Source organism: Periophthalmus magnuspinnatus, chromosome 5 (genome assembly GCF_009829125.3).
Source record: "Periophthalmus magnuspinnatus isolate fPerMag1 chromosome 5, fPerMag1.2.pri, whole genome shotgun sequence".
Lineage (NCBI taxonomy): Eukaryota > Metazoa > Chordata > Actinopteri > Gobiiformes > Gobiidae > Periophthalmus > Periophthalmus magnuspinnatus.
In genome coordinates this window covers 2,215,902-2,237,099 of record NC_047130.1, presented here as the reverse complement: position 1 = coordinate 2,237,099, position 21,198 = coordinate 2,215,902, and the positions used below count along the sequence as shown (strand labels likewise).

Below are 21,198 nucleotides of genomic sequence, written 5' to 3'. Positions count from 1 at the left end.
AAATACGACTCATAAATATCACATACACTTGGCCTTATCTAAAAAGTATTTTGGTTGGTCTAATCCTTAAGGGAATAACAAGGTCAGGCAGCTAGTAGTGATGCAGTTGAGCAGGGACCAACAGGACAGCACAGTATTAATCCAACCACATTCAACTTATATGAAGATAAACATGGTCAAAGAAAAGCAAAAAATATGTTCTAGCCATTGATGTTGATATAAGGTAAACTATGTTGGAACTTGTTTAAATTCTATGACAGAATAAAAAAAAATCATAGTAGCCCATATTCTTATCCAATATATAGTAATAAATACTTTGTTATTCAACCCTGGAAGAGGTTGGAAAATATTTAATAGTGAAGTTGAAGACACGTAGCTCCAGTTTTAGTAAATTTCATGTACTTCTTCTGTTTAATTCTTTAATCATTTACATTTCCTATTTCCACTCTGTTAAACTACGCAACTTAAATGTGCCAATGTCGCTTCGAAACTTTCCTTCATTTTGTAAACTTTGAGCAGTTGAGGAGGGATTTGCCTGTTGACTACAAAGGTTATGATGTAAAGCGTTTCTGCAACACAGGAATGACTGAAACGGACGCATCCATAGAATGAGTGACGACACGGACTTGTTACAGCAGTGTGTGATCCAGATTGTGGAAGATAAGCATTTTGCATCTGAAAGCAGGCTTGCCTCATCCTTGCGTCAGTGTTTCAAATTTAATGTAGCTCATCAAAAAATACACTCCTGATCAAAGAAGTGATTCCCCCATCAGGTTAGAGTGAGGCGCGCACTGATGACCTATATGTGCCACCTTCAATTCAATTCAGAGGTCTCGTCATACGGGAACTATGCAGTGACAACCAATGCATAGTGTATGATTTACTGATGCTGAAACAGAGTGTATGTTCTGATCTGTAAGCCCGTAGTAGCATGTTAGACTTTTGTACTAGTTACACTTATAAAGCATTTTAGTTATTAACTGCACCATGATCTTCTACGTTTTACTATGGCACTCTCCACATTGGCATTCAAATGTAAATGACTTACCACATCAAAAATGCCTGTAGGAAATGTATTTGTGAGTGCATGTGTATTAGTTATTTTCTTATCATATGCCAGTAACCTGCTTTGAATCCCTCTACCACCAACTGCGAATAATAGTATCAAGAACTTACTAATATTAACCCATTTCAGACCACAAGTCACAATTTGTTGTAACGACGGGCAAGGGGGACCAAAAAGACAGGACTCGGGGAATAGTTTAACAGTGTTTATTTACAACAGAAATGCAAAACGAAGGTAGATCAAACGGTGAATCGGGGAGAGTGCCGTGGTCCAAGGTGAGAGCGTGAGGAGCAGGGTCAGAGACAGGGCGGGCAGTATCAGTGGGGAAGAGCAGGGTCGGAAACGGGAAGGCAGAGCAGGTCCGGGGAGCAGGATCTGGTGAGGAGCAAGAATAGCCAGTAAGTAAAATCCAATGAGCACAAAAACAAGAACGGAGCCAAGCAAGGAGTACCACAAAGATACGCGTACGATCTGGCGCTGGGTGTCAGGTCCTGGCTCCTCTTATCCATCCTAGGTGTGGTTGATTGGTGATTAGCCCCAGATGTGCATGGGAGGAGCCAAAAATCTCTGTCCAGCTTCAGCCTTGGACACAGGAGGGAGTGGGGAGGTGTAAAAAGGGGCAGGACCGGCACAGATCATGACACAATTGTGCTCACCCAAACATCTTGTACTTTTGAAGCTCTAAATTTGTTACTTTGTGTATTTTTTATGTATTTTCTTTATTTTCTGAAAGAATAAAGGGTGAGGATGAAACGTCTGCAATATCACATGTTTACAGCAGATTGTAAAAGTTACACCTTGAAGAGAAGATGGCACCAAGAATTCTATCATGTAAAGTAAATGCATTTGCTATTGCAGAGCTTTATTTTGGTCTGAGTGCATGATTTAAAACACATTACTGGTCACAATTGTGATTGCTGGGACCACAGTATAGGCCAGTATATATAGGAGCACACATATTTCTTTACATATAATAAATGTGTGATGGCTATCTCCATTTTTTGATTGGTTTATATCCACCCTCAGGGAAATTCCTAAGTTGGATGAAGGTGATGTCCATCTCACTAAGTACTGAACTAAGTAATTTTACTAGAAATTAGAACTTGGATTCCTCATTGATATATGCCCAATATAGACTGTGAGAGGAAGCAGGTTGTTTAATACATCATAGAGCCCTGGTGGAGTCAGGTGAAAGCGTTGATAATGTCCATCACTAGCCCCACCCCTATTACCCCCCAGTTACTGAAACACTAAGATAAGCTAACTGCTATAGGGACATGTCTGAAGAACATCCAGTGCCTTTAGCTGCCATAGAAACAAGTCTGAATAACATGAGGAACATCCAAGATCTTCTACCTGCTATAGGGTCAAGTCTGGATGTTACTCAGGCCTGTCCCAATAGCAGGTGGAGGACCTTGGATGTTCTTCAAAGTCCTCTAGAACGTAGAGAGAAATCTGAAAAAATATCCAGTGTTCTCTAGCTGCTATTGGGACAAGTCTGCAGAACATCCAAGGTTCTCTAGCTGCATGATGGGCAAGTCTGAAGAACATCTAGGGTCCTTTAGCTATTATAGGAACAAGTCTGAAGAACATCAAAAATTCTCTTAGAAATGATTACCGGTATACCCCATCATTTATATTTGAGAGCAGCATTTTTCTCATTTTGAAGAATAATTGCACTGTATTATATGAATTGCAAAATCTGTCAAACTTAAAACATTTGGCCTTATTTATGAAGCGTTCTCGTGAACAAATTTGTACTTAAGGCCTTCTTACGAACATTTTTGACATTCACAAAATGTTTTCTTAACTGAAAATGTTCTTCTGGAAGAACAAATCCTACAATACATATTAAGTTTTTTGTAAATAAAATGTAAATGATTGTTGTGATGTTTGTAGTTGGATGTTGGCGAATTAGGCGCACAGAACACAGAATCTGGTGCAACATCTTCTTAAAAAGGAAGTTCCGAGCATTTTTGCGAAAACTTGAATGAATGATGCCCAATACTTTTTACGTTAAAATGTCATTATGCCTATTATCTCACTGACTAAAGTCAAAACTGTGAGTATTTTTACATTAAATTAAAAAATCCAAAAATAAATTAAGCTCTATGGCACCAATAATTCACAATACAATGTTTAGCCCACCTGTCACAAGTGTGAACAACCATAAAACTCACTTTCAGGCACTTTTTGGCAATGTGCATTAAAAAAAACAAAACTTGATCACGCCAAAGTACTACAAATGAATTTCATAATTTCATTTCTGGGATAAATTTGTACATTAATGGCTTAAGTGTGGAATTTGGTCTTCTTAACATTATAATTTCAACTTATAAAATAACCAGTCCTATATTATTCACTGGGGAAGGACCAAATAGTCAGCATTAAAATGTTCCATTTATAATTTGTATTTGTTATTAATCCATCCATCCATTTTCTTCCGCTTATCCGGGGCCGGGTTGCGGGGGCAGCAGTCTAAGCAGGGACTCCCAGACTTCCCTCACCCCGGACACGTCCTCCAGCTCCTCCGGTGGGACCCCAAGGCGTTCCCAGGCCAGCCGAGAGACATAGTCCCTCCAGCGTGTCCTGGGTCTTCCCCGGGGCCTCCTCCCGATGGGACATGCCCAGAACACCTCCCTAGGGAGGCGTCCAGGAGGCATCCTAAGCAGATGCCCGAGCCACCTCAACTGGTTCCTCTCGACGTGTAGGAGCAGCGGCTCGGTGTGACTGAGCTATTCACCCTATCCCTAAGGGTGCGCCCGGCCACCCTGCGAAGGAAACCCATTTCAGCCACTTGTATCCGCGACCTTGTCCTTTCGGTCATTACCCAGAGCTCATGACCATAGGTGAGGGAAGGAATGTAGATTGACCGGTAAATCGAGAGCTTTGCCTTTGGGCTCAGCTCCTTCTTTACCACAACGGACCGATACAGCGACCGCATCACTGCAGATGCTGCACTGATCCGCCTGTCAATCTCACGCTCCATCCTTCCCTCACTCGTGAACAAGACCCCGAGATACTTGAACTCCTCCACTTTAGGCAGAGACTCACCACCCACCCGGAGAGGGCAAGCCACCTTTTTCCGGTCAAGAACCATGGCCTAGGATTTGGAGGGGCTGATTCTCATCCCAGCCGCTTCACACTCGGCTGCAAACCGCCCCAGTGCCTGCTGCAGGTCTTGGCTCGAAGAAAGCATCAGGACAACATCATCTGCAAACAGCAGAGATGAAATCCTGTGGTTCCCAAACCAGACCCCCTCCGCTCCCTGGCTGCACCTAGAAATTCTGTCCATAAATATAATGAACAGAACCGGTGACAAAGGGCAGCCCTGGCGGAGTCCAACATGCACCGGGAACAGGTCTGACTTACTGCCGGCAATGCGAACACAGCTCCTGCTCCGGTCATACAGGGACCGAACAGCCCTTAACAAAGAGCCCCGGACCCCATACTCCCAGAGCACCCCCCTAAGGACACCACAAGGGACGAATGCCTTCTCCAGGTCCACAAAACACATGTGGACTGGTTGGGCAAACTCCCATGAACCCTCAAGGACCCGATGAAGAGTATAGAGCTGGTCCAGTGTTCCGCGACCAGGACGAAAACCACACTGCTCCTCCTGAACCCGAGGTTCGACTATCGGTCAGATTCTCCTCTCCAGTACCCTGGAATAGACCTTACCGGGAAGGCTGAGGAGTGTGATTCCCCTGTAATTGGAACACACCCTCCGGTCCCCCTTCTTATACAGAGGGACCACCACCCCGGTCTGCCATTCCACAGGTACTGTCCCCGACCGCCACGCGATGTTGCAGAGACGTGTCAACATCCAGAGACTTGAGGTACTCAGGACGGATCTCGTCCACCCCCGGAGCCTTGCCACCGAGGAGCTTGCCAACCATCTCAGTGACTTCAGCCAGGGTGATGGACGAGTCCGCCTCCGGGTCCCCAGTTTCTGCTCCCTCCTCGGAAGACGTGACAGTGGGATTGAGGAGATCCTCAAAGTATTCCTTCTACCGCCCGACAACATCCCCAGTCAAGGTCAGCAGCTCTCCACCCGCACTGTAAACAGTATTGGTGAAGCACTGCTTCCCCCTCCTGAGGCATATGACGGTTTGCCAGAATCTCTTTGAGGCCCTCCGATAGTCCTCTTTCATGGCCTCCCCGAACACCTCCCAACCCCAAGTTTTTGCCTCTGTGACTGCACGACCCGCAGCACGCTTGACCCGCCAGTACTCATCAGCTGCCTCAGGAGTCCCACGAGCCATCAAGGCTCGATAGGACTCCTTCTTCAGCTTGACGGCATCCCTTACTTCCGGTGTCCACCACCGGGTTCGGGGATTGCCGCCGCAACAAGCACCGCAGACCTTACGACCACAACTACGAGCAGCCGCATCGACAATAGAGGTGGAGAACATGGCCCACTCGGAGATCAGGGAGAAGCTCTCCCGGAGGTGGGAGTTGAAGACCCCTCTGACAGAGGGCTCCGCCAGATGCTCCCAGCAGACCCTCACGATGTGCTTGGGTCTGCCAGGTCTGTCCGTCTTCCTCCTCTGCCAGCGGATCCAACTCACCACCAGGTGGTGATCAGTTGACAGCTCAGCCCCTCTCTTCACCCGAGTGTCCAAGACACGCGGTCGGAGGTCAGATGACACGACAACAAAGTCGATCATCGACCTCCGACCTAGAGGACACCCTTGTGCTCAAACATGGTGTTTGTTATGGACAAACTGTGACTAGCACAGAAGTCCAATAACAAAACACCACTCGGGTTCAGATCGGGGAGGCCATTCCTCCCAATCACGCCCCTCCAAGTGTCACTGTCGTTACCCACATGGGCATTGAAGTCCCCCAGGAGAACAACGGAGTCCCCGGTCGGCGCACTGTCTAGTACCCCTCCCAGGGACTCCGCACTGCTGTTTGGCCCGTAGGCCGACACAACAGTGAGAGACCTGTCCCCGACCCGAAGGCGCAAGGACGCGACCCTCTCGTTCACCGGGGTGAACTCCAACACGTGGCGGCTGAGCTGTGGGGCAATGAGCAAGCCCACACCAGCTCGCCACCGCTCCCCGCGGGCAATGCCAGAGAAATGGAGAGTCCAACCCCTCTCAAGGAGCTGGGTTCCAGAGCCCAAGCTGTGTGTGGAGGTGAGGCCGACTATATCTAGTCGGTAGCACTCAACCTCCCGCACAAGCTCAGGCTCCTTCCCCCCCAGCGAGGTGACATTCCATGTCCCCAGAGCTAGTCTCCATGTCCAGAGATCCGGTCGTTGAGGTCCCCGACTTCGACTGCCACCCAGATCTCCCTGCACCCGCCCCTCATGGCTCCTCTCGCAGGTGGTGGGTCCACGGGAGAATGGCCCCACGTCGTTCCTTCGGGCTGGGCCTGGCCGGGCTCCGTGGGGAAAGGCCCGGCTACCAGGCGCTCGCTGCCGAGCACCCACCCCAGGCCTGGCTCCAGGGTGGGGCCCCGGTAACGCCAGTCCGGGCGACGTAACTGGCCTTGTTGGATTACTCTTCATGGGGGCTTCTGAACCGCTCTTAGTCAGACCCGTCTCCCAGGACCTGTTTGCCATGGGTGACCCTACCAGGGGCATGAAGCCCCCGACAACATAGCTCCCAGGATCATTCGGGTCCTCAAACCCCTCCACCACGTTAAGGTGGCGGTTCAGGGAGGGGATTTGTTATTGTTTTTAAATTGCACAAAACAAATTGCAATATAATGTTGTATTTTTATGGCTGAATGAAGTGTTTTATAATTGAGCATTATGTCATTGCCAATTTTTTACTCGAAAGACAAGGTCACGGTCCGGTGATGTGTCAGTAAGAGGTAGGAGTTCTGGTAAAGCATTGAGCATAATTGAGCATAGCACTTCCTGGTTGAGCTGCTGTACACGAGGCTGATGGTGCAGGCTGATAAACCTGCTTCCCCCTAGAATGGGGAAGTATGTGTGGACTAGCAGGAGGGAGAGATATACCGGTAATGGTTTAAACTGTCACACTTCAGCCATGATGTGCAAAACAGAGCAGACCATCTGAACTTCATCTGATAACAAGTTGGATTATTATTTTCAGTTTTCAGTCATGAGCGCGTTTGTTGTAAGTAGATTTTACTTTACTTTTTTTTAATTTACTTTTTTTATTGTTTGTCTGGTGATTTGAAGGTTGTTACTGATGTGACTTAGTCCAAATGCTTCAAAATTGCATGTATGACTCAAAAGAGATCTGTGCTGTGAATATTTTAGCTTCTTCATCCAAGGAGGTGAAAGAGCTGCCTGCTTCCCTACAAAACTTGGGGAAAAAATTAAATATGCGATTGTGCACATGCTATGGTGATGATTCAGTTTCTAGTTTTTGTTTTTTTGTTTTTCTGACAGGATGTAAGTATGAGCTGGTGTGAGCATTAGCTGGCCGTTATGAACATACCAACATCCTGTTTGTTCATTATGGTTAGGTTAAATTTAAACTGTGCTATAATTTTTCATGTGACTTTGTGTGTCTTTCCTCGTAGCTGTCGCCTGGCTACAGCTTTGGGACCCATGACAAAAACATTGACAGTGACTGGGACATCACTCAGGTGACTAACACTATAAAACATTATTTAAATATTAGCAATTGGTGCTTATGTTATTTTCAAACTTAATAGTTCAAACAATAACACATTTCATGGTTATTAAGGTAAATGTACATCCACACAAAAATTCAAACATGCACATTTTTTGTCAGTGAATTATTGCAAAGCGATACATATTTTGAAAGCTTTGTTCATTCCTGTTATTTCATCATACTTTTTTGCCGCCCATTTTCAATACACAATCTGCATTACATGATACTGTTTTGCTTGAATGGGAGATAAGTCTGTACTGTGTCAGCACTATATGCTCTTTGGAAATGTGGGATTCTCCTCTTAAAATCAGTGAGTTGGAGTTAGATTTGCAAAAACTGCATCTGCATAGTCTCACGGTAGAATTCATTAACTTAATGCCAGCTACGCGCTTCACATTCCCAGTGATCAGCATTTATGCATATTAAGTTGGTGAAATAACAACTCATCGTGTAAAAAGAAAGGCTATTACCCAAGCAGATCTTACTGCAACATGTTGCATCACAGTGGGGTGTGGGTACGTGCCTTTTAAAGACCTTTTAAAGGCCTGCTCTTAGCATAGGAGCAGATTTGGCACTCAGTACTAATCCTCCTTACATGAAGAGATGGCAAACATGAGGAAGGATGTTTAGTCTGATTGTTGAAACTGGGTTAGAGGGATTTACAAAGGTATTCAATTATGAATGCTGCTGTGGCAAAGTTAAGTGAGCACATGCCTTGTGTGTCATGATATTAATTGATCATATTGAGATGCATAACTTTTCCAGTGTTGACAGTCACACAACTTCCAACCGTTTGGTTCAGTTTCATTTAGTGAAAGTACCGCTCACATTTACGCTAAATGTGAATTGCTTGTATATGTCTTAATGATGCATTTTGTTTTCTGCCTGCCCTCTGAACTTTCACCTGAACATACGTTTTATTGTGAAGAGCCTGCCTCGAGCCTCCTCCTCAGACACCCTCAATAGCATGACATACATCAAGTCTCAAAGTCAAAACTATAATGAGTCTAAGCAGCAGCTCAGCCATTCACAGTCTCTCATTCTCCCTGAGAATGGCAAGGTACCGATGCATCTCCACACAAATATACAACACAACTACCTAAGAGCTGCTAAAGCTAACTGTCTTTCCTCAGCTCATACAGCAGTGCCAAGACTACTCGTGTAACATGACCAACATTGTGGTGGAGCCCCCCTCTCCAGCCAGCTCCCCAGACAGTGACAGCTGCACACCGGTAAGACCCTCAGAGTAATGGCTGGGTTGTTGTAAATTAGCAAAGGTTTGATAAAATAAAGCAAAACATTTTTTCTCCTCTTTTTTTATAATTCAAATGTACTATGTATTTTATTCTCTGTTTACCAAGACATTTGATGCCACACGTACATTATACACAATAGTTTTAGAAACTATGACATTTGGCAGTTCCATGTTTGTGTTTAACCTGTTTGCTTAGTTTGTATTGAGATGATACCAGTCACTCAGGTGGAAAATGCATTGTTTGGCTTCACAGGTTTTATAGGGAAAAGAGCTGCTGAAATATATGAGAAGAGAATGTGCTTTATAGTAATTTAGCCATACTAAATAGAGGAAGGGCATCTGTGTTTAAAAAACACACCCTGCTGTGATTTTAAGAGTCTTATGATATTATATACAATGAAAACATTATTGCAAATGATTTTTTCTTTTATTGTTGAAAAACCTGATCATTCTTCTATGTTCAGTATTTCAAACTTTTTTTTTTTTTTTTACAATTAAATTTGCTTTTAAATGGGGCCACTCCGCAGTGGGAGAGTTTAGAGCAGTTCCCCTCATGTTTTTCTGAATGATGCAAGAGTAAAGTTAAATGCCTCTTCTCCTCAGGATGCTGTTTGTTACAAAAAGGAAAGCCTTATGCTTACATGCACTGTTTGAACTATTCACGGCTTATGTTATACATTGGTGAGGACGCAGACAGACGTGTCAATGTGTAATGTGTTATTGCAGGAGTTGGAGAAAGCTGGGCTATTAAATAAGACCAAAATTGCTGAAGGAGGGAGAAAGCTAAGGTACAATTAAAAAACACTTGATAATTATTGTAAAACAAGGAAGGTTTAAGATTATAGTTTGTTTGCAGGAAAAATTGGAGTCCTTCTTGGGTGGTGCTGGTTGGAAACAGCCTGGTTTTCTTCAAAGATCCCAAATCACAGACACCATCCAGCTGGGTAAGTGGTGTGGAAACGCAGAAAGCTGAATTAAAAAGATTTTGTTAAAGCTGGTGAGCGAGTACATTTCCTGATTATAAAAGCTCTTGTCATGCATGAGGCACATAACACTTTTTCTGCTTGATGGATTTCCTATTTTGGGATAAAGCCTGCAGAGTCTCTAGTCAGCTGATGCTACCAGGGAGCTGAGAGCATCAGTTTAAACTCAGAATACACGGTATAGATTGCCCCTGTGTCACATTCTGTATCGAAATGTTTACTTTTTGTGTACAACCTATATATAATTCATTTTGCTTGTATAATTCTCAATATTATTATTTGTAGGTCTTCCATAATTAATAAGGAGAACCCACGATTGGCATCACATGCAATTTGCCAGTATCATGAGATTAAATTGTTCTCTATTAAAAAACTTGAGACTATGAGGCTCCTAAAACTGTAATCAGTCATGGGTAGACTATTTAGATTGAGATGCTCGTCATTACAGTGCTATTTTAGATTAATATGATGATTTGTATACAACAGTGTGTATGTAAGTGGAGAATATAATTCTATGTTGGTGTTGAAATGTTCTTTTAGAGACCAGGAAACAGCAGACCTGAAAGTAGCATGGATTTAAGAGGAGCACAACTGCAGTGGGCCAATGATCTCTCCAGCAAAAAGAATGTATTTAAGGTGAGAATAATCAGAGAATAATATTGTTTTGGGTTATAAATAGTGTTTTAAAGAAAACTACAATTCTAATTAATATGGGAAGTATGAATGGGGAAACCCAATAAAGCCCATTGTAAGTTTCAAAATGGAAGAGGAAGCATCAAACATAATAATGTGACTTTTAGTTCATTGTAATTTCAACAAAAATGACATTTCTCAACTCCTCAAGCAGAGAAAGGTGAAATATCCGGTAAACATTATCTATATATGTTTCACTGTTTCAGCTGAGGACAGTGACCGGCAATGAGTTTCTACTCCAATCAGAGACGGACTCATTGATCAATGAGTGGTTTAACACCATTCAGAATGTCATCGAACGCCTGGTAATACACCTCCATACAGGGATTTCATTACATTCTTATCACCAGTGATGTTTTAATCTGTTAGAGTCAGATTTTTTTAGTCTACAAATATCAGTGCTGTTCAAATTCCACATTATTAAACTGTAGCGTACATTGCCAGTGTTATAGGTCCATTATAGTATTTTATTTTCTCAGATGTATCTCAATACTCTCTTATCTCTTATTTTCTTTTGGATACAAACATTTACATTAAACATTAAATTATTACTGCTACTTAATACAACCTAAATGTAACCATATAGTAATGATAGACTGCAAATGATAAAAAATGCATGTTGAAATATAAATTCTTTATCTGAGAGTTACAGCGTTCAGTAGAATAGTTTTACGCTATAAACAGGTCATATTTACTTACCAGTTGCGATATTTAGCAGATGTACTAACATTTATATACAGAAAAAAGTTTGTGTTTTTGTGTTTAATGAATCACTGTGCTCTCTTCAGGACCGTGAAAACCCCATGGACAATGTGCTGCTGTATTCTCTGAGGAGAGCGGGCAGTGTGGAGATGCTGGACCAGAGCGGAGACGAGGACGAGAGAAAATCGTCCTGTAAGTCTCAACCCTTCAATACTCCCCCGTGTCAGACATAAAGGCATACAGACATACTGAGGGAGAGTATGTTGTATGTAATCATGGATAGCTTAATTAATAACATGAGAAGCTATAGACTATAAAAATGTTCCTATATTATACTCTAATTTTAACGCAAGATTACAACTGTATTACTAATAACTCTCATTGAACAACTTCACAGAACATTTGTAATTCAAGGTCAGGTCCTTAATTATCCTAGATGTACTACCATTTTTTAAAAGAAACATAAAAACGAGCATTACTCAGCCACTATGATAGCAGTTGTTGCAGTATATAATCTTAAAATGCTGTGAATTATTGAATTTTGTTTCTGGTTTCAAATGCTTTTGTGTTTACTGTGAGGATATGACATTTTCTCTCACCATTCACAAAACCACGATCATGTCTTATTCATCTCATTCAGTCTCCTCGTGACATTCCACACAGGTATTTTTCACCCCTCTGTCCTGTCCTCCATTCTGTGCTCCATCCAACCCGTGTACATCTTCACACAGCCCCCCTGGCAGGTCATCCCTCCCTCCGTGCTGTCCCACCTGAGGCGCCGTCCCGCTCTGCCTCTCTTCATCCTCACAACTATCCCCTCTCATCTGTTCTTCCGCCCCGTAGCTCGGTGTCCCGTACTCACCCACACCTCTTCTGCTCTCTCCTCTGTTCCTCTGTCCTCTGTAGTCCCTCGTTCCTCGTCCAACCTGGAGAATACAGAGAGGAAACGTGTCAAGTCCAGACTCAAGAAGCTGATCCTGAAGAGACCTCCTCTACAGGCCCTGCAGGAGAAGGGGCTGATTAAAGGTGAGATAATGACTTTTGTTCTATCTACGTTCCAGTATTACAACACTATATTTATGAAGGGTATTGTAATAGTTTATAATATAATAGGTTAGCATCTTTGTTCATGGTCTAAGCAGGTGAAATGAGTTCAGAGTCCTGTGTTTCTGTTGTGCGACTGGTGTTAATGGTTGACAAATGGTTAACTATGACAACCCTGAAAGTGAAACTATCTATCAACCCGAGTGAAGCATGGTAAGGAGGACAAACTCTATAAATTTCACATGTTATGTTCATGAGCTTCAAGAACAAACCTCTGTGCAGTCCTTTGAGACCTTTACTAGATTCCGTTGACATAGAAAACATGATGTAACCCAAACTGTATCAAGTTTCAGATCATCAGTTTGCCATTTTACCAAGTGTCTATAGACTGTGATGCTTTTGTAAAACGCTCTGCTGTTTAATGATTCAATGATGTAAAAAGAAAATAAACATTCTAATTCTTATAAGTCAGATTTTTCTCCAAACCAGAGTAGACCAAAGTATGTGATGATATGAAGGACTGTACTCTGAGCTAGATGCTTTTTATAACATCACTCTATAGAAGCGTACAGTCCATGAGGCGCATTGCATCATCAAAGGTGTTTTAGCTTTCTGCTGGGACTGCAGTTGAACATAGAGGTTTGCAACCTCAGTGGACACTCATTTTTGCCTCTAACTAAAGTTCTCATCACTTCTCAATCATGACTTTGTTGGAAAATGTCACTTGAAGACGTAGTTTAAATTATATATGTGCTTGTGTGTCTGTAGATCAAGTATTCGGCTGTTGTCTGGAGATGCTGTGTGAGAGAGAGAGGAGCACCGTCCCTCGCTTTGTCCGACTCTGCACCGAGGCAGTGGAGAGAAGAGGTACAGAGAGAGTAAAGATTAAACAAAGAATACAACTACAAATCAGTGTGAGCTAGTAAAATACTGAGGGGACTTGTGTAAAATTGACTTTGAGATGCCCTGTTTCCATTTACCTCCTTTCTCCACCCAGAAATTCAAACTCCAGGTTACACGGGTAGGGTTAAAAAGTCATGTGAACATTTTTCATACAGCATATAAATAGAACACAGTTGCTTGGTACTGCAAAATTTCACTATGAGTCTCTTTTTAAAACAGGAAGTCACTGGACCTGTTTCTGTTGATAAGCCAATTTAGATCAATGTGGGGTTTACAAATTTAACATAATATTCCACATATGTCAGATTTTAATATAGAAGGAGTAATATGTGATCATGTGACACATTATATTATTGCACTGCATTTTACAGTGGACACGAGGAACAACAATGATTAATGAAAAGCAAATAAGTGTCAAACTGATTATTATGTTGTTAAAGTTCCTATATTATTCTGAATGGATTCTTGTGATTTTTAAGCCATGTTAGAATATCGTTACTCCATCAAAACCTTTGCGATGTGAGTGTTTTTGTTTCCTTCACACATGCTTGAGCAACCCTTTATTATTATCTGTTTACACCTTCAAAACTCAAAACGCTCTGTTCCACCTTGTGATGTCATGAGGTTTAGCCTTTGTCCAATAGAGATTTAGTGAGCGTAAATGGACTGTTTGTGAATGAAACAAAACAAAACTAGGGGTAAGTTTTTGATGAGCAAACAACACTATAAAGTAGATCAGACAATGGTGTAATAAGGGCCCTTTAAAGACTTTGCATACATTTTCCGTTTAAGTAAAATTACTGAACTAATATATACTTAAGATTTAAACTGACCTCAACTAAACTCATTGACTAGCGTAACAGCATGTGTCACTTCCACATATGGTTAAATATAAAAAACAACACATAAGGCAGTACACTGTATCCCATGACAACAGTTTTGCACCTTCTTTTCAGCGTGTGACAGAAGTCATCAACAAAATCTCACAGAAATGTTTATGATTGCACAAATTTAGAGAAGAACCCGATGACAGCTGCCAACCCAGAGACAGATCCAAATGAGAGAAAATAGACTTGTTTTGAAATTGGTTCGAAACAATGCTCCAGATGAATATTTAATACACAGGGATTTTATTCTTGTTTTTGACCACTAAAGCTTTTAAAACCTAGGTTTGATGAATTAAATATGCCTAGCCTTTTTTGTACAACTCGACTGCCAGAAGATATTTCAGAAAGTTTAAGCTGGTTGTCTCCCTATAAGAGGAAGATAAAATACCCTGAAATGTCATAGTGCTATAAATTGAAGATGGAGAAATACATGCAGAAAATCCCCAGTGTGATGTCACTGCAAAGTATCAATACAGAGGACAAAATTCTGCACTTTGGTCTGGTGTGTAAAACTCTGCAAGATTTCTCCAGTTTTAGGGCTTTTAAGAACTTCTTGTAACCAAATCCATTTTGATTTTGCAAGCTGTATAAGTGCTTTGTGTGAGCGTTATAGCAGCACTTGTCATTGTCATTGTGAATATTTCATAATAAAAGGAACAAAAGTTCAACTTGTTCTTCTACCATGACAATGAAACATGCTGAAAAGGCAGAAATCTTCTCTAGCAGGAGCTGTTTTGTTGAGCTGCAGGCTAACAGTGTAATAGGAAGTTTAAACCTGCTTATGTGCGCCTCATCACATACCCGTGTTCTTTCTACAGTAGCTTCTGCTATTTCAAAGTGTCAGGATGGTGTTTTTCTCAACCCCATTCTCTTGGCTTATGCAACTTAAAACTTCCTTGGCTGAGTAAATTATTGATTAGTCTAAAAGAATGACTACAGCGTGACAAACAGAAAACACAGTGGCATCAGTGTTTATCACCTTGTGAAGTGTCTTCTCCTCTTTGTCTTAATCATTGAGGTTTTCACATGAGCTTACAATGCTACTAATATGTGTGATATGTGTATGATAATAATGAATATAGTTTGTTCTCATACACCTATTAGGTCATCAACGCATAAGGTCTTTTTTGTAAGGTAGTTAGATTATCATTATCCTACTATCTGATTATGTTTTACAGCCAAGAAAAGGTTTTCAAAATATGATTCTGTGACGAGTCCTCATCTGTTCTTTGTATATTAAACAGATGCTTATCTTTGTTTGTGTTGTTTTGTTGCAGGATTGGACACTGACGGCATCTACAGAGTGTCTGGGAATCTGGCAGTCATTCAGAAACTACGCTTTAAGGTCAACCATGGTAAGTGACTTTGATGTTTAAAGTTAAACTGAAGCTCAATGGAGTATTAAACTAGAGAAAGGTGGTTTGAGAAAATTTTGCTCACCCAAAATATTCTGTAAATACCTGAATCAGACATGTGCACACAAAGCTTCCATGAGTTCTTCTATCATGTGGGTCAAGACACTGTTGGTTTTTGCAGAGCGAGCAGTGACTACTGACGGACGTTACATGTTCCCTTCAGAGTTGGTACAAGGTAGAGCCTCACTGTTCAACAAAAGACAGAAAGCACCTTTATGTTTACTCTGCTTGTTTTGTGCATTACATGTTGCGTAATGTGAAAAGTAGCGTGGTCCAAACTCACACACAGACTGACAAACAGAGGGAGATGAAGCACCGCTCTCTCATGTCTTCGCTGGTTGTGCTACCATTTGCTTAATGTGTGTGTATGTGTGTCCCTAAGGCATTTCTGCTTTAAGTTTTCTGATGTAATAACTCAGCAGCAGGTTGTGTAGAGCTGTCGTATGGTTCACTGTCGCCACCAAGTGGACAAAACTCGAATAACATGATGGTATATGCCTGCTTTTTATGTGCTGCGTTTTGCTAAAGCTTCTTATTGTGACTGTGTACTTTTCTCTGTCAATTACCAGTATAGATCTGACTATTGACAACATAAAGACAAAAATCTGAAAAAAGGCCTCAGAAAAAAGGTCTTGATAGCAGCTGACAACCATGATACATATGCACACATCATTTATATTAGTGATGTGGATCTTACTTAATTTAGACAGCTTTTATTAACAAAAAAAGCCAATCTAATGTATTATGCTACCTGCTTCACTAGCTCAGATCAGCCACACGTACATATATATACATACAGGACATACAGACAGGATTCATCAGTACAAATTATGACAACATAAAATATAATAGTATTTTTGGGGTTTGTTTATGGCAAAAAGAGTCCAGACATGAATTCAAACTCAAAAATAATCTAGTTCTTTCATCAAAAGTCTCTTTTCAAACCCCTCTAAAACTTTTCAAATGTTGTATTGCTTAATAATTTCTTTATAGCAACTCTTTGTGGCATTTCTCTTTATGTCAGAATGTTTTTCTACATTGTTACTCCACTCTTGTCTTTTGGAAGCTCCTCATAAGTCAACGTCTCAGTCCTCACTGTCGTCTCTTCTCAATTATGTCTCAGAGGAGAAGCTCAATCTGGACGAGAGTGAGTGGGAGGACATCCATGTGATCACGGGGGCTTTGAAACTTTTCTTCCGAGAGCTTCCCGAGCCATTAGTCCCCTATGGCTTCTTCACCGACATCGTGGAGACAGTCAGTGAGTGACCTAAATCCAAGTCAAAATGATCAATAAACCTGTACTCTACTGCATTTCTCTTATCATCTGCAGCATGTTATGCACCCAACTAACTCTGCATCTTTAAACTTAATTGTTTGAGTGGGAATTTTGCGTAAAATATTTTTTTACAAACTTTAATGTTTGCTTTATATCCCATAAAAGTGTCTTGACGTGCTTATCCTGTTATTAGGGCTTACAAAAAAGCATACATTTTTCTGTCAAGTCTTAAGCAGCTTAAAGGTTCACAGTACAATGCATACACATAAATTGTATTCCACAGTTCAACCCATATGACGTGAAAACATTAAATACATTTGAATCTCCCATTGAAGTGCAGTTGTTGAGCCTTTTAATCTTCTTTTCTTATCCCATTTTCAATCACGTCAACAGATATAATAATTTGATTTGCATATCGATGTGATAAATATATTTTTTAAACTGTTTTATCGTTTGTTCAGTTCTCTTTGATGACAGTAGAAAATGGCTCAACAGTGCATGAGATTAGATAGTAAGAACATAATAAGTGTTATCAGTGCAAATATTAAGTGGGGCTGTGACACTGATAAATTAAGAGTTGTCACGCTCATGTTGACGCTGGCTGTGCTGTGTTATGTTACAGAAATGACAGACTACATTGACAAAGTGGATCGTCTGAAGTGTCTGGTGCTGAACATGCCTCCACCAAACCATGATACACTGCAGTTCATGTGTCGCCATCTCAAACGGTAAAGCTTTTAATCTAAAGCACAACTTTAACATATTAGATATTTGTATTTTTGTATTTTGGTTCACAGATAATTTTCTTCTACTGTCTAAAATATTGTTTTCTTTTAAAAGGTTTCATGATTTCCTCAACCAGAAGGGTCTTGAATGGGTTACTTAAATTCTTTATCATTTATGTGCATTGTTTTTTATTAAAGCCACAGTATGTAACTTTTTAATGAAAAAATCCACTAAAACAAAGGCTTTTTTTTCATTGAACGGGACTGCACTGAAAAACATACTTGCCCTTCAAACCTGACTCTTTCTGGCCTGGAGGAGGGCCTTCTTCTATTTGTTTCCATGGAGATGTTATTCCTTTGGCATAAAATGAATCTATCTCCATGGAGAATGTTCCAAAGTATGGTTTTAACTGTCTGTTTCAATGGGATCATGCAGATGACCCCCAGAAAATTGCATGCAGTACCTTTAGGGAGATTGACTATTGAACAGTTATTGACAGTTATATAGTTGTTGTTTTTTTGTTTTGTTTTTTTCATTCTATTCAACTCAAACATTACCCCCCAAAGTTCTTGCTGAAAAAGTTATTAAAAACATGTGACCACAAGAGGGGGCAGTTTCCCCGTCTTACTCAGCCCTTTCTGTCTGTGGCTCTGGACGTGTGTCAGCTCTGTTCTGGGATCACACTGTTGTTAAGCCCATGCTCTCAGCGAAGATGAAAAGGCTGGAGGAGGATGAATGATGTACAAAGTTTTGCAAGCCAGTTCCTTTTACAGTACATAAAGTGTGTGTTTTTTACTGCCTTTGGTTTTTCCTTCCACTGCAGGGGTGAGTGTTCGTGTTTGCAGGCCTGTCTTGGTGCCAGGGTGAGGTGGAAGGGGCCATGAATTTGTCAACTCTTGTGTCTTTTCGCTTATTTTCCCCCCACTAACAGTCATTCCTCCCCTCCCAAGTTGTGCATCACTTTTTTTTTTAATCTTCGGGCTTAATCACTCTAGTCTCCATGTCTCCTGCTAACTTGCCACCTTAATTTCCTTCCTATACACGTCCCCCCTTTCTCTCATTCTCTGTGGCTCTCCCCTCTTTGCCTCGAAGGTCCTATGGGAGCCTTGCGGTTCGTCTGCTGGAAGGCATACCAACACCGCCGCCGCCACCACTGGAACCTCTCCTTCTCTCTCTCTTTCTCTCTCAACCCTGTCCCTCGCTTATTTTTTTCCCTTCGTTTTTTTTTTTTTTTTTTCCTCCACTCTTTTTAATGTGGAAGTTTTGAGCAATTGCTGGCTGCCCCTGTGGCTTGGTGGGAATGGCATTTTTAGAAGAATGCCTCATGCTGTGGCTTTAACCCGTTCCCCGGCCCCCCCTCTTTTAAATCGCAAATCACACACACCGCGTACTGTAGGTGGATACGTACGCAGCACATCTCGGGTTGTAAAGTATAGCCGTGCGACACTTGAACGTGCACACATTTAGGCAGATGTTCATGCTGAGGAAGGCTCCAGGAATAGTACGGAAACCTGGGACAAACAAACCTGCAAATTAAACCTTCACGCAGGGCCATTTTGGACATTTAGGGCCCCATAGGCTTCTTATTTATAGGTTAATGATTTTGTCTGGTGGTGTGCCGCAATAGTTTTATATGGTTCAAGATCAGATACATATTCCTCCTTTGCCATAATTACATACAGTCTATGAAACAGGGGCTTTTACATGTCTGTCTTTTAGGCCCTCCCACAAAGTTTCAGTCGGTCAGTGGTACTCACTTTTGATTGGTCAGTGTTAAATAAATCATTCACCATTCCCAAATGTACCTTTAGATATAATAATAGGATCTAAAATGTATTTGAATGTCTAACAAGGGCCAATTGACAATCCCTTTTTTCACTTTTCTTTAAGCAAATATATACTGTTAATCTGCACCAGATTTATATGTTGTGAACCACACCTTTTTTTGTACATCCTTCAACCAGCTTTCCATGAGTTTGATTTAAGACCCTCTTGACCTGCTGTTTAGGGCTGCAATGATTAATCGGCAAGTCAACAAAAAAATAATCCTACTCTTATTTTGATAATCAAACATCTGAACTGAACTACACAGTCTCTAAAACACTTGAAAACACTTTTTCATAACAAAGATCACTGCTTAAATCAAAATATCAAAATCAATTTTAAAAGATTGAATTTTCATCAATACTACACTTTATTCAACAGTAATGATCATTGGACTAGTCGATTACACAAATAATAGTAAATTGCAGCCCTCCAGCTGTTATAATTTCCCAAATTTACTACATTGCCATGTCCCTGTTTAGTTTCACATGCGTTTTATAATTTGGATGCAAAGCTGAATGACACATTTTGTCTTCAGTGGTTAACAAAGTATCATTGTCTAAACAGTTATGATATGCCAAATTCTTCCTGTTGTATGTGATTTTATTTTTTATTACAAAACCACCAAGTGATTCTCTGTTATGCACAGTGTACAACTTCTACTACTACTTCTCTGAAAATGTATTAGATTGCCAAATTGTTGGGGTTTTTTTTGTTTTGTTTTTTCTTCAAGCCAAAACAGATTTTAATCCTGACATATTAACACTATCACCCATTGAACCAAGACTTTGAATGCACAAAAGCTGTTTTATTCAATTCAGTTCATTTAAAATAACACAAAAGTCAACAACAAAACAAACATACAGATAATACGATACATAGGAAAAGTGCAATAAAACACCATTATTCTTGAAAGTGCTTGAATGACACTATCTTTCTTTTGCAGTGTGCTGGAACATACAGACTCCAACCGAATGACCACCCAAAACATCGGCATAGTCTTCGGGCCGACCCTTATGCGCCCCGAACGAGACAACGGCAACATCGCAATCAACATGGTCTACCAAAACCAGGCGGTGGAGCTCATACTCAGTGAATACGAGCACATCTTTGGGACACGAGGCTTTTCCTGATGTTACGAGGTATCCAAATGAAAGGACCTCGGCGATCAGCCGAAACACAAGTAGAGCAGTATCTGACCTCCTTCTAACCGAGGACTCCTTTGGCGTAAAATGGATTTAACATCAAAAGATAATTACGGGGTGAAAAAGAACCAGGACAGAAAGCTGCTAATCATGACATCTGGTCTCCATATACAAAGTCATGTTAAAACAATAATAGTAAAAACATGCTAAATTTAGCTGCTGCGTTTGTGGGGACATTACAGCTGGAAGAGACTGTACCTTGTCACTCCCCTTTCATCTTTCCATGGATCAAACTTGATTAGAGTTTTTAAAGCCATACGTTTACCCCTCAGGTCTGGTCAAATAGCTTTCCGTTACTTCATCACCATTCAATGCCATTTATTCTGCCTCTATGTGTTAACTTAGCTTGTCAATGTCCTTTTATTATCCATACACAAGATCCACCATATGTCTTGCCAAAGGACACAATGGCAGTGTGTTGCCACCAAAGCTGGAATAAAACCACGAGCCTTTGCTTTGGTGGTGGCGTTCACACCTGTGTACACACCGCAGTATATTTGGGTTTAACTGGAACTAAAGCTGGAACTAGAGATGAACTAAACCAGGACTAGACTGGGATTAGGGAACAGGATCAAACTAGCTCTATATCTGATTAGTCACCACTAATCCAAATGTTG

General features: G+C 41.2%; 1 protein-coding gene across 3 annotated transcripts in view; it reads left to right on the top strand.

Moving 5' to 3' along the window:
* The window catches only part of arhgap9 (Rho GTPase activating protein 9), a 36,918-nt gene extending 16,182 nt beyond the window's left edge, over nucleotides 1-20,736 (top strand). For 2 of the 3 annotated variants that reach the window (XM_055221926.1, XM_033966779.2), the window contains exons 8-22: nucleotides 7,574-7,639; nucleotides 8,597-8,728; nucleotides 8,802-8,900; nucleotides 9,650-9,711; nucleotides 9,780-9,867; nucleotides 10,447-10,542; nucleotides 10,806-10,904; nucleotides 11,388-11,493; nucleotides 12,208-12,327; nucleotides 13,114-13,212; nucleotides 15,413-15,490; nucleotides 15,672-15,725; nucleotides 16,674-16,808; nucleotides 17,449-17,554; nucleotides 20,323-20,736. In XM_055221926.1, the coding sequence (XP_055077901.1) occupies nucleotides 7,574-7,639; nucleotides 8,597-8,728; nucleotides 8,802-8,900; nucleotides 9,650-9,711; nucleotides 9,780-9,867; nucleotides 10,447-10,542; nucleotides 10,806-10,904; nucleotides 11,388-11,493; nucleotides 12,208-12,327; nucleotides 13,114-13,212; nucleotides 15,413-15,490; nucleotides 15,672-15,725; nucleotides 16,674-16,808; nucleotides 17,449-17,554; nucleotides 20,323-20,509 (1,527 nt within the window). In that variant the 3' untranslated portion in view covers nucleotides 20,510-20,736. The remainder of the gene's footprint in view (nucleotides 1-7,573; nucleotides 7,640-8,596; nucleotides 8,729-8,801; nucleotides 8,901-9,649; nucleotides 9,712-9,779; nucleotides 9,868-10,446; nucleotides 10,543-10,805; nucleotides 10,905-11,387; nucleotides 11,494-12,207; nucleotides 12,328-13,113; nucleotides 13,213-15,412; nucleotides 15,491-15,671; nucleotides 15,726-16,673; nucleotides 16,809-17,448; nucleotides 17,555-20,322) is intronic. The other variant, XM_055221927.1, reaches the window with a different exon arrangement.
* The last annotated feature ends 462 nt before the right edge of the window (nucleotides 20,737-21,198 follow it).